This window comes from Oryzias latipes, chromosome 13 (genome assembly GCF_053564925.1).
Source record: "Oryzias latipes strain Hd-rR chromosome 13, Olatipes_Hd-rR_3.1".
NCBI lineage: Eukaryota > Metazoa > Chordata > Actinopteri > Beloniformes > Adrianichthyidae > Oryzias > Oryzias latipes.
The window spans coordinates 16,979,700-16,993,588 of NC_136249.1; the positions used below are offsets into that span (position 1 = coordinate 16,979,700).

At 42.6% G+C, this 13,889-nt stretch overlaps 1 protein-coding gene across 3 annotated transcripts in view; it reads right to left on the minus strand.

Moving 5' to 3' along the window:
- LOC101162182 (chloride channel protein 2) overlaps positions 1-13,889 on the minus strand; it is a 97,311-nt gene that overhangs the window by 3,685 nt on the left and 79,737 nt on the right. For all 3 annotated transcript variants that reach the window (XM_023961539.2, XM_023961538.2, XM_078956541.1), the window contains 2 exons: positions 3,742-3,780; positions 2,043-2,147 (listed from right to left, as the gene is read on the minus strand). In XM_023961539.2, the coding sequence (XP_023817307.1) occupies positions 2,043-2,147; positions 3,742-3,780 (144 nt within the window). The remainder of the gene's footprint in view (positions 1-2,042; positions 2,148-3,741; positions 3,781-13,889) is intronic.

Consider the following 13,889-nt stretch of genomic DNA (forward strand, 5'->3'; position numbering starts at 1 on the left):
TCTGTGTTTGGCAAATTTTCTCCATTTGGGACAGTAAAGCTTGATTCACACAGCCAAGTTTGAATGCTTTTAGGCAACAGGCAGCTGTAGTTTGACTCATCACCAGGTTTCCACTAAAGCCTGGAGTTGCTTCCATTAAGCAAACTGTCCTTGCGAGTGAATACGAGCTGTCTGCAGTGAAAAACGGTCAAACCTGTACGGGGAACAACCGTATGGTTATTTTGCAGGCAACAAGTTGTAGTGAACTTTTATACAACACGTAAGGGTAAGTAAGGGTGAAGTGGGTGAAATTTTCATTTTTTTCAACACCTGCCCCAAATCCTTGGCCAGGTGTTGGACTGTGCAAGGCGCCCGCTAGTGCTGTTCACTTAATAAGTGTGTGCTCTTTGTATGCAGCCTGACTGTAATAAAAGAAGAAACTGGAAAATCAGACGGTAGTTCGTGTGAACAATGGACATCCTATCGTATCACATGCACACCTAGTGCGTGCAGCAGTACTCACACCCTATTAATGACCAGAGTGTGGTGTAAGAGCACCATATGACAGCATTACCTGTATATCATAAGTGCACGTACCTTCCATTATCCTCACTTAATCACTTAAAAAAAATTATCCTCAATACTTTATGATACACTTACCACAATGACTACATTGGTTCAATTTTCATGACGCCCCTTGAGGTGGTCGTGCATGTCTCAAAGGAACTGCAAGACAAAACTGCACCCCCCCAAGATGCAGCCGCTCCTCTCTACGACCCACTACGGACTGGGACAACCCAAAACTCTGTTCCGCCCACACAGGTCATCCCATTGTCTGAATGCAGGTGAGTAAGGCTTAATAATCCAACTTCATGCACGGCAGAAAAGGATCATTGGGAAACCCAGTTCTTGTTTAGAAAAGCAACTGGAATTCTGGAGCAGCAAACACCAAGAACACAACAAGTAGATGAAGGTTCTTCATCTGCTGTTTCTCAAGAGACAAAGTCTTCCTCTGCAACCTGCCTGTGTGAGCCACACAGACGGTGGCAGAAGAGCCCCTCGCTGAAGGAGAGCAGCATGATTCTGCTGCAGGCGGTAGAAGGGGGTGTGAGACGGTGCAGGTCCCACTGTTAAATGTTTAAAGAGTTTTCACAGACTTCAGAGCATGATGGAGAGAGAAGGGAGCATTATGAATGGAGCGCATTAGGTGGTGCCACAGCCGCTGGCGAGCTAAAGTTCCTCTGTGCATGCGCTCAATTCAGCAATGCAGACCTGCAAGACCAAACCCCCTCCAGGGTGGAAATGTGCTGCAGTGAAAACAACAACCAACAACCAACACCTCCCCTTTCCACTGTAATCACATTTTCTCCTTTCAAAGACAGAAGTTTTATATTATTTAGCCTGACTTCCATCACCTTTGGACACAGTCCAGCCTTTGCCATTGACTGCAGGACAAAAGTAAACTCTTTTCAAAGAAGGTTCACTGGGACAAACAGGGTTGCCATAAAAGCCTTCATTTGATGTAAGGAAGTGTTTTAACCAGATTTTATGATGAAGATGCTCAGTCTTCTTTTCATGGCTTCATCTGTAATTAAAAGGAACCATGACTTTATATTTGATCTGATTTTAGGTTTCTCTGAAAAGAAAAAAGTCCAACCTCAGTTCTAATGTTTTATGAACTACATTTTCTAAACGTTCAGTTTAACACGTAATCTTGGTTATTATGCTTGGTGACTCTGAGGAGCTATCATTGTCTGGAACATTTTCTGCCTTTAAGTTTGTCACTGCGATGGATTGAATACCCATTCACATTATACCTCAGTGATGGATGGATGGATAGACAGTAGATAAATGAAATTTAAGTTTCTTAAGTTTTTGCTCTTGAACAGTGTTTGATTACATGAATAACTTTTAGTAACTGGTGATGTCCCTCCTCTTAAGCCTTTTTTGAGCCCTCCTTATTGAGGGCCGGGTTTGGATTTAACAGGAATGAAACCTTAATGTTCTGGTTTTACTTTGCCATCCGAATCTGCACATTTGGAAAACAGCAGCCGTTTTCAAACCTTATGCAGCGACGTGCGCTCCACCAGCTGGAATGGGGCGGGGTCAATCTTGCAGTTGTTGAAGTTGACCTGCTCATCAAGCTGCTTCTCTTCCCACTCTGTGATCTGAAAATTAAAAAAGAAAACACATCAGTTTCAGGGATCTCTGTTGCAGTAAATAAAGATTATGGCTCAGATGGAAAAAAGTCTATGATCATCAGAAAAGAGGGGGCCTCTTTTAGGGATTAAAACAAACATGAGACTGAAAAAAAACATGGGGTGGAGAGCCCAGACGAAGAGAAAATGTGAGGTACTGTTGATGGATGAATTATAATTAATGTCATATCCCAAAAATATTAGCTCCCAACATGGCATATTGGAAAACAGAGAAGTCACAAGGAGCAAACAGAGACTTCAGACAAGACAAAGGATCCCTGAAGGCTCACTGGATCACAGGAGTTTAATTCTACAAACTGATATACTACAAATACCGAATCTTAAGAAAATAAAAAGACATTGCTTCAAGAAAAATTATCTTTTTTTTATGTCTTGCAAGAAAATTATTCTTATCAAGAAAGATTTTCAAAAGCAAAAATAATCTTAGTTTTAGAAAACTTGTCTTAGTGTCTTGAATTTTTTTCTTAAAATAAGGATTCGTGGTAAGACCATTTTTCTTACCACATTAATGCAATAAGTGTGAAAAAATCTAACCTATTGGCAGATTTTCTTTAAATAAGAAAAAAATCTGCCAATAGGTTAGATTTTTTCACACTTATTTCTAAGGGGCCTGTTTTTGTAGTGTAGTTTCTGTACTTTATCAACAAAATCTGTTAAACTGGCTTGTTTCTTGCTACCTGTAACCAGTTAGTTCAAATGTTTGTGTGGAAGAAGGTTAAAGGTTAAAAAATAACAACACCATTCATTGAATTCATATTAGACTTTTTTTTTTTTTACAATGAATGATTAAATTTTTCTATCACAAAATTCAGCAACAACACTGTTTGGTTAGATTAGCGACAATTTTGCTCCTCTGATGATGTTTCTCAAAGATTTACAGTAGGAACATCATTTAAAGTGAGTGGATGAGATCAGCAGAAAAAGCACCTATCAAATGGGTTATGGCTTTAAAAGAATCCACTCTTGAATAACATTTAGGTTTAGTCTTTTTAGAAGTTTTCTTTACTTTTAACCAAAGTCATGGTTGACCCTTCACCTTCTCTAAAGCAAACTGTTCATTTGGAGAACAGACTTCCTGTTTACAGGAACCTCAACAGAGCAAGCAGCTCAAAGCAAGAGCTCTCCCATCAGTTTAGTCACAAGCATGTGATGCACGTTCAAGAATGAACTAAACGCAAGTTTCTTGGACACGAGTATAGCCCCATGGTGTCTACACTGTACAACCAGAGAGGGGCTTCTTCTACTTTTTTCTTTTTCTACTAAATACTAGCACATTTCCACTACCATTGGAAAAGGCAAGGTGTGAAATGTCTAAGCGGTGCAGATATTCTAAACCTAGCTCCAGGCTTTTTCTTTCACAGCTCTACTCCAATATATGAAAGAGATGGTATCATATAAAATCCAGCTGGGCACAAATTGCAATTATTAATCTCTCCTTCATGATCAATTTTCAAACGGTTGGCACCTCCGTGAATAAAAAGAATGCCTGCTGTGAACATTAGGTGTAAAGCTCTTTAACATGTTTGCAGCTGCATGTTCTCACCTCCCTGAGAGTCATGTCGTCCTCCACGTCTCCATCGTCCTGAGGACAAAAAGCAACAGCAGAGTGATTAGTGGATGAAATAGCGACTCGTCGCATTTCGGGCAGACACTCTGCAGAATTATAGGTTACTCCCCTAGGGCGGGTCTGTTAATTAACTCACCTGCTCAGCCTCCTATTAAAGTCAGGTGTACAATTGTTCATTCTCTCTTACCTTCAGCGCTCATTCTTCGCCGGTCTCCGAGCCCGCGGGTCTCCTTCTCTTTCGGCGTCTTGCTGTGTTCCCCCCGTCCTTCGGATGGATGATCCCCATTTTTCTGATGTGGGTTTTCGTTTCGCCGTTTCTGCTCTCCTTTTGCGGCGATCAGCGGGCGGCTGACGGCGCCCAGCGCGTTCGTTTCGCCGCGGTCGCGTGCATCTGCAGGGGGTGTGCTTCTGCGGTGTTCGGGATGTCCGTGGCCCCCGATCAGGAGCAGTTCAGGTCTTCTCGTCTGCCGTGGTCAGCCGAATTTCTACGGTGAGCGGCATGCAGTTCTTTTCCCATGTTGCTTTTTCTAAGGCTTCGCTCTTGCTTCCTGTTTACTTCGGTGACGTCACGCCCCTAAGGACCCTGGGAATTGTAGTTTTGTCTCATGATCCTTTATGATGCACTTCTGATTCCTTTTCTGCTGCGTAGTTCTGCGTCGTCCGGTTATTGTTTCAGGGGTTGTGGGGCCTTTTCTGTGGTTGTGAAGCCTGGCGGTCCTCGTTTGGACAGGTTTCTCATGCTGGCTGAATTTGTTGTGGCTTTTAGCATTTTTTTTCTGTTGCTGTTTTGTTCTTTGGGAGCTGAGTGTAAATCTTATCTTTAATTCGATGATCGCTTTATTATTATGGCGGTTCTTCTGTTTATTATCTTCATTGTTGTAGCTACTGGTTAGTCAGAATGTGAATTCATCTCTCTTGGACCCGTCTCTGCTCTGTGGACATTTTCCCTATGGTTGGTCTCTCTTATGCAGCGTCTATGGCTCATTTTATTCACTCGGCGATCCTCGTTCGTTGCCCCCGCACGTTCTGCGTCTGGTTATGCTCCGCCTGTTTTTCCCCGCTCTGTGTACCCCAGTGGGTCCTGCCCTGGCCTCAGGGACTTGTGTCGGCCGCATTGGTGAGTGTGTCAGTCTCGTCGCGGCCTTGTTTTCACGGCTGGACAGTTAATTTGTTGTTCTCTCTCTGGTTTGGTTTGGAGGTTTGTGGGGGCTATGTGATGGATTCTTCCGGGGCATCGTTTTCAAAGCCGCCACTGTGGGTGGCCCCTAGGAAGTGTTCAGGTTGATGTGACTTGATCTGGACCTGTTAGCGCCTCGCAGTTCATCTTCTGGACATCGGTGGCCTGGTTCCCCATGCGCCTTCAGGATTAGTATACATTTTCTTCAGCTCCCCATGCTGTCTCCACAATTTTCCTCCGAATGCGATATAAGGCTGGGGATGACTGTTATCGCCGATGTTCTCACTGTTCTGCCTCTATGCCTCTCAGTGGCGTCTTTGGCATTCAGTTGTTGGTCGGTTTACCTTTCAGTCATGGCAGTCTTAATAATATCAACTTTATTATCAGAAGCCCTGCAATGGATATTTATAGGCGATGGGTCCCCTTCATTTTTTTGAGTTATTGATGATTTCTCGGTGGCCAAATTTCCTTTGTATCCGTGGTCTTTTGAATCTCTGTGGATAAACTTTATTTTCGAATCTGGGTTTCCACGTTGTCTATACTGTATGGTCCTCCACCCATCCGAATTTATTTTCCTTCTTTGGATCTGGATGGTTCATTGATGCTTGCCGCTCCCCATTATGTCATCTCTAGCTTTGTGCAGTGTATTGTTTATTCATTCTTTGGTTGAATATGATTTGTCAATGATTGGGCCACCTGAAATTTGCAGTGGCTTTGGTCCTACGGTAATCTGTTCATCTTGTGTTCTTGTTCTGGGTGGCTCGATCCTGGGCCACATGTTCCAGCTCTGGATTTTCGTGTTTTGCGTTTGATCTTTCCTTCTCTATGCTTGGAGTGGTTATGTTATGGTAATGACTATCGTGTCTTCAGGCTCCCCCCACTTGTTCTTCTGATGCTGTGCTTTCTGGTTTTGGGGGGAAAGATTTATGAAGAGTGGTTTGTGTTTGTCCGGCTGCCTGAATTCACAGCTCTAATGGTTTGTAAGGGATCGTGTGGTTAGATGAGATTTGATTGATTTTTTTTTTTTTTGTGCATAGTACAATTTATGGGAGAGAATTCAGCCATGGAGATTATATTGAGGCTGTTTCTATGTGAAATGATAATCTTATGTGTCATCGGTTGACTAGGTAGTGTTTAATAACACCATGAGCAATTTTAACCCTGACCGGAGAAATTATCACTTACACTCTCTCAAGCTTAGTTCAAGAGTTAAATCTTGTGTCCATTAGTCTTCTATCTGCCCTGTTTAAGCAGATGACACTCGGCTAGAGGCATCTCCTTTAGAGGCTTGTTATTCTCCGCCTCTAAATGCTAAGGTTCAGTCTAGCTAAAATACTTAAACCTACGATCCCTTGTGGATCTGAAGTTCTTCTTTTGCAGTATCCAGTCGCCCTTGGCTAATTAAAACTTCGATAGTCTGCGCTTTGTTGTCCACCTTTTTGAGGACCACTGATATAACCGGCCGAGCTGCGATCCATTGCTACGTGGGATGTTGACCTTCCTCATCTACAAATATTCTTGGTCTTTGGTTACCCTTCCATCGCCTGCTCCTCGATGACCTTCTGAAGGTGCGTCCCTCTGGAATTGTTAAAGGTTACTTCTCTTACATTAGTGTACATAAAATTGGTGTTAAGATTTCGTGCAGGTTCTATATTTCTCTATCAATTTCTTTGCTGGAATTTGTGATTCTGGCGGTTTTATGGTGCGATGAATCCATAAAGGGACTTTTACTTAATTACCTACTAAATTTCACTTATTTTTTTTTATTTTTTATTGTTTTTATTTTAACTTGTTCTGTCCAACAGATTAGAGCTGAAGGCTTTTTGTGTTGGACAGGTTTTACTATCACAAAAAGAGGTTATATAGCTTCGAGAAACAAGAGTGTAGCTTTGTATAAACCCCTTTTTGTTGTATTAGTTTTTATTTATTTGTTACATTTAGTGTGTATGGGGAGGGAGAGGGGAGAATGTGAGGGGAGGGTGGAAGAGAGTAAAAGGAAGAGGTGAAAAGGTGGGGGATACAAGCACTGATTTGAATAAGTTATTATTTTAAGCTGTAACAATTATACCAGATCTGCCGGAAAGACAAATGTTACATCAAAAGTGAAAATCTGACACTAAGATGAGCGAAAAAAAAAATCTGTCCATCAATACACTGTGGGTAAGTAGGAGGGATGAAGCAGACAAGGAGCAGTGTGGCAGTGTGCACGTGGGGGTGGAGATACATGCATGCTGCAGACGTGAACCGTGTGTTCATAAGGGGAACCAGATCTTACCCAGCCAGACCAGGAGAGCCCCCCAGGCCAGGAGCCCCCCGAGCATCCGGACCCAGGCAGCCCGGGAGGAGGGGACCGCCCACCCCACCGGCCAGGCACAGAGAGGGCCCCCCTACAGGGGGCGAACCAAGTGTTCGGCCCCCAGGCCACAAGACAGGAGCGCTTAGCTGTACCAGGTGGCAGCCGTGGGGGCCACCGGCGCCGGACACCGAGACAAGGGCCAGGGACGAAGCCAGGGCCCCCGGAACCCATGAGCCGTCCACCACCCGACCGCTCCCCCGTCTCCGCAAGCCAGCCCAGGCACGTGACCTAAGCATCCCAGGGATCGCCACGCACCCACAGCCACCCCCCAAAACCCTACAACCCTACACACTACAAACCCCCCCCCCCGCCATAATATCTGAGCCCCCCTCCCCAACCCTCTCAGTGCCCTCCCCTCTCTGTGATGGGGAGGGAAAGCCCCAGAGGGTCCCAGCGAGCCAGCCCCCAGGTCCGTCCTACCCATGCACTCACGCACACATACTCACAATCATCTGGTTACCCTCCCCACCCCCCCGCCGCCACGCAGTAACCCCCCCCAGCCGGCCGACCCCCAGCGCCGTATGCCCGACCCTTCCCGCAGCCGACAAATTTCACTTCTTAGAATTGTTCTTTAAAAGCACTGTTATTCCATTTATATCAAGAATTTAAAACTGAGCGGTTTCTGGGTTATTTCTATATTCTTTGCCAAGACTAATTATGCTTTGTCTTTATCTATACATTGCATCCTGAGCCTGCGAACCCCTACTTCCCTGTCTGCTCTCCGTTTCCGGCGAATGATGTCACCCCTGCATTCCTTGATCTGGTGCTTCAAAGACGTCTACTACTGCGGTCTTCCGTCAGACCTTTACACCCTGCACTCCCTGAGAATAGGTGCCGCTACAACTGCTGCTCTTCATGTGCCATCATCTCAGCTAAAAGCAATGGGAAGGTGGTCCTCCTCCGCTTTTCAGAGTTATGTTAGATTAAATTCTGATGAAATATTAGCGGCTCAAAGAAAAATAAGTCTGGTTTGAATGATGAATATGTTAAGTCAGGTGGAAGCCGCGAATGAGTATTAACTGCATTGGTGTTAAAATTGAATCAGGTTGTGTAATATTGTTGGCTCCCCTTAATTCTTCCTTCTCTCTTTAGATTGTATGTTCCCCTGGTGAACGGGAGCGGCCCAACGGTCAATGGTGCTGGGTAAACACATAGCAGATCCACTAGATAGCATGTTGCCTTCGAAGAGTGGTTTCTCGAACGGGAGCGGCCTAACGGTCAATGATGCCGGGTAAACACATAGCAGATCCACTAGATAGCATGTTCCCTTCGTGGAGCGGCTCTCGAACGGTCAATGGTTCTGAGTAAACACATAGCAGATACACTAGATAGCATGTTCCCTTCGTAGAGTGGTTCTCGAACGGGAGCGGCCCAATGGTCACAGGTAACCCTAGCAACTGTTGCTGTGGGGGGCAGAGAGGGGCCCTACAGGATCATTATGCAGGCAGAGGCCAGACGTGCCGGCAGTTTAATAAACTAAAGAGAGTTGAACGATGGACACAAACCAGACTTTCCATCACTGTTTGACTGATAAATGCTCCATACTAACACTCAAGTGAACATTTCAGTGATGCAGTGGCGATATTTACCTGCTATAACTGCTTTTAATGAATGAAAACAATGGTAAAACATACAGCGAAGAGGAAAAAGAGGAAAAAAATGTGTTATTTTTGCCAAACACAGAGATGAAACTGTAAATGCACAAGAGATGCTTTCAAAAATATTAGCTGTCCTGTGTGTTTATGTGTAAGTGATTGTGTGTATTTGTGAGATGGAAAGAGTATGTTTTTGCGATGGAGCGTGTGTGCTGGAGTGTGTGTTTTGTGTTGTGGAGTGACTGTGTGTGTGTAATGGAGTGTATGTACGAGATGAAGTGTGTTTGTGAGATGTACAGTGTGTGTCTGTGTGATAAAAAGTGTTTGTTTTTTGTGATGTAGAGTGCTTTGTGTGATAGTGTGCATGATGGAGTGAGTGTGTTTGATGAAGTGGGTCTGGGAGATGGAGTTACCCTATTTGTGTTTATATGATGGAGTCTGTGAGTGTGTTGGATGATGGTGTGTGTTCAGTTGACATCCTTCCCTTATTCTCCCTCTTCTACTGTCATCTACAGTATTTTCACTCAAACAGCAAAGACAGTCGACACCAACAGTGACTGAAAAACTGTATTAATTATTATCTAACAGCTACAAAAAGAACAGATTTTAGAAATGGGATAAATCCTAGATTTATTTCCACAGCTTTTTAAAAACTCCAGTAGCTTGATCCTAAACCCAAAGAAAGTTCCCGTTCAGTCATGAAGGATAATCATTAGAAAAAATCCCCCAGCCAACTGAGAATGCTGTTTCTGCAAAAAAAAAAAAAAAAAAAAAAATGTCTGGGATTTTCGAGTCAGTTTTGTGTTCACTACAATGTACACAGTCCTTCATAGTGCAGGCACACCAGGGAAGAGGGAAATCCAACCAATCTGTCTGACAAACAGAAGTGAGGAACAGGAAGGTGAGTTCAGGTAGATAAAAACCAAACATGAATTTTTCTTTTAATCTTTGCCCAAGTCAATGCATTCAATGTATTTTTGATATTTAAGTTTTTCTTCTCCTTTACAGCTACTGGCCACTTTTCTACAACAATTTCATGGTCTCTTTTTCCATCACCACCCTGTAACATCAATGCAGAACAATTGGATCCATCTCTGGTTCTCCTCAAATCAGAAACTTATGAAGGAGCAAAGTGGGAGAAATCAGCAAGATTATAAAACGTTCCTCTCAGTGAGGCAGGCGGAGTCCCGGCTGCATGTGCGTATGTGTGTATAAGCACACACTGATGTGTCGCTGTAATGACTCTGGTTGGTCATTTGTGTACTGCTACAGGGGGTCAGAGGTAGTTTAATAAGCTGCTATCTGCTGATCCAGTGCAGCTGCTGTGTGAGTTCAGCTTCCAGACTTTATGTTCAGGCTGATGCACAATTATTCAGAAAACTGGGGCAGAACCTTTTTTCATTTAATCATGGAAAATAAAAAATAGGTTTCAGACATTAAGATGAAGACTTCACATTAGAAAAAACGAGTCTCTGAAAAACAAATGGTAAAGATTCTAAACCTCCTCTAAACAGAGAAGCCATAAATTCATATCTTGTTTTGATTGCTCGTATGTTTTTTGTCTGAATCCTCTCACATTTCATTAAAGTGTGATCAAGGTCCTGATGCATTTGACCTAAGGATCATTGATGTGATCAATGCTCTGATCAATTCCAAAATGTACCGTATGGAAAGCTGCATGTTTGACTTTGGGATATTTTGGTGGATTTGGTAGTTTTGGCTTGTATAGTGGTCAAGAAATAAAAAACTTTCCTCTTTACAGTTTACAACATTTAGATAGAATATTACATTTTGTTTACCTGTCATTGCTTGGTTCAGGTGATGTGGTCACGTGATGCATCTACAGTATGTACAGTAGGTGTGCGGAGTGTCAATATGGTGGATGCCGTTGACTATGCTCTGGTTGATTTATAAACAAGCCAGATTATATCATATTTTTGTCTGTGGATTAATCCGTACACAAAGTACTACAGAAGAACACAACAGTTTATAACATTTTTTCAATCTCTGTCCTCAAACCAACTCGTAAAACATTTTTCTGCCATCTGAAGAGTCTGAGAAAGGTGGTGTGATTTAAAAATCCTCAGACCGATTAGGAGCATCCCCTCCTCCTCAAGGATCATTCCTGTATTTTCTTTTTCTGAATGATTCAGAAAGACGCAACATTCTGCATTCTGGTTGTTTTCTGCCTTTGATCCCATCAATGGGTTATGCTATCTTAATAAATTATAGGCTTACTGAGTTTTTGTTTTTAAATTCCCATCAGTCAGACAGAATACAATTTTGACCAGCAAAGGTCTCTAAAGAATCTATGATCTTCTAGGAAATCTGAAATGTTGTAAACTGCAAAGACTTCATCAAACACTATTAATTGGATGTTTTCTGATCTGCTCCCAGACTTACGTGTTCACTGCCTCTTCTCAGAGTTCCTCCTAATGACCATTAGCTCAAAGCAGACTTCATTCTAAGAAAGACGTGCTGTCCGGCCTGAACAATGCATGAAAGATGTTCTGGGAACTTGAGCAGTCTGTTCACGTCAACTCACATCGCTCAACCTGTAGATGTTGTCTCAATGGATGATAAGGTTGTTTTTGTTCCCATTTATCTCACAAAAGGTGCTCATTTCTATCTTCAAAACCAAAATAAAACAAGGAAGAGGAAGTCTGAAAACAGTAGACAAGGCACCAGTAAATACCTTTACATAGGTTTACGCTGAAGTTCTTTGTGGATCGTCAAATCAAACGACAACACTTTCAAGTTCAGACTTTATTATATTAAAAACAAGTTTAGGATTAAAAACTACTCAACTGTAGAAGCTTTAATTTTTTAGCAAAGTAATTTTTTTAACCAAGAAATACAGTCATTAGCACACCTTCAGGTCTGTAGTTGTGAGACACACAAACGCACACGCAACAGCCTTAACGTGACAAAAACAAACGAGGACGCAACTTCTGACCAACACATAAATGCATAATGACAAATGAAAGAAAACCCTCCTAAGCAAAACAGTGCAAAACACTCAAGTCATCAATAATAAAAGGAGGTAGAGCCAAGGCCGCTGGAAAAATAATGAGAAAAAATGGCGAGGAGTGGCAGGGCAGCATCTATTCTGTGCAACAGATTACTGGTGTCATTTACTCTGCATCAATATTTCAGTCTGTATTAGACAAAGGAAGGAATTGGCTGGTGTGGTCTGATGTTAGAGACACAAACAGGTCCCCGAAACATCTTCAAAAAGACAAAAAACTAATTAAAACAATAAAATAGAGAGAAATGAAATAAGGAAGATACACATTTCTTCCATTTATTCTTGTTAAATGACCTCAGATATGAATAGAAACAAAGTCAGCTGAATTTATTGGTTAATATAGTGATCTGAGGTCCATGTTTTTCTAGGTTTAAGGTCATGCAAGGAGCAGCAAAGCTTTCAGCCTCGTAAGCTTTTAAACTTTCGTAACTCCTGATGACAAGAGGAAAAACCCACAGGCTTAGATTACTGCACATGGACATGATTATATGTCTGCAACACTCTTTATTGCCTATTAGCTCATTGCAGGGCAGTAATAACTAACATGCCTTTTGGCCTCTTTAACACATCCACAAATTTATTGGACAGGTTCTATCGGTCTCACCACACAATTGAAGCTGTATTACCACCTTAAATCACTGCCACGTCATGACGGTGTTGGGGCAGGGTCCTCTGCTTTTATGGGGCTCTCTCTCGAACACCAACTTCCTCTGCATCACCTCAAAGCTGCTCCTGCTGTTAGATACTGATTGTATTAAGTCCTTCTACTTAGTGGAAACCTTTGAGGCTGATAAAAGTCTGTCCAACCTGCTGCTATGACAACACCAAGCACTCTCCGTCAATAAACAGGGTGAGCCCAGGAGAGTTGAAGGGCGGACCTCCAATTTTTTTGAAGCAAAACTTGGGTTTTGCTTCAAAAATAATAGATCACCAAAAAACTGTGATAATGCAGTCAAATGTTGTTGTTTTTTTCAAATTAAAACAATGTTTTTGACACGTTGAAATCGAATTAATTGAATTTTATCTGATACTGTACTATGCCTTAGTCGCAACTGCCCTTATGGGTGGATAATGGTCAAACCTGTACGGGGCACCCAGGTTATCCACACGAACCATAAAGGTCATAGACCGCTCAGTGAAGTTTATCGCAACATGTATATTTTATGATACATTTACCACACACATAACAGTGGTACATTCTTTTTTCACGGCGTTCCTTAAGGAGGCCCTACAAGCCAGAAAACTTTCTTTGAACACTTGATGCATCAGATAAAAAAAACAACAACAACTGTCTGATCCAGTTCAAAAAGCCACACATTTGTCTCGTGAATCACAAAAATAAAGCAACATCTGAAAAACTCTTAAAAACTGAGTTGAAATCCAGCTTGTAGTGTCTGCTGGTTTAACATCACATGTGGATTTGTTGGACATAAACCTCCTCAGGACCGGTGACCTTCTGTTTCTGCAATAGGCTGGTTCATTCATGTTCACCTTCTCAGACAGACTCTGTGCTGCAGCAGAGACCTTTGTTAGATCATCCAGACATCCGGCCCTCCCACAGTGATGAGTGACACAAACGCATTTTGTTTGATGAATCGCTTTCATTACAACAAACAACTGCCTTTTGTCATTGACTCGAAGGTGAAGTTGCTGCTCCATGTAAATGCTTTTGTGGTCTATTGATGCACAGTGATTGTCACTGCGAAGCCTCTAGGCCAGGGGTCGGGAACCTATGGCTCGCGAGCCATATATGGCTCTTTTGATGGTCACATGGGGCTCGCAGACAAATCTTTAATTATACTTTTTTTTTTCTTTTTTTCATTAGACCAGTCCTTCTCGGGCGCGATGCGATGCCAGAGGCGCACAGTAGTAGCGGTGCTTGGAGAAAAAACTATCAGTTTACTATTATCTATTATTTCACAGAGTTTGTACCACCCGGAAACCTGTGAATTGCCGTGCCTAAAACTG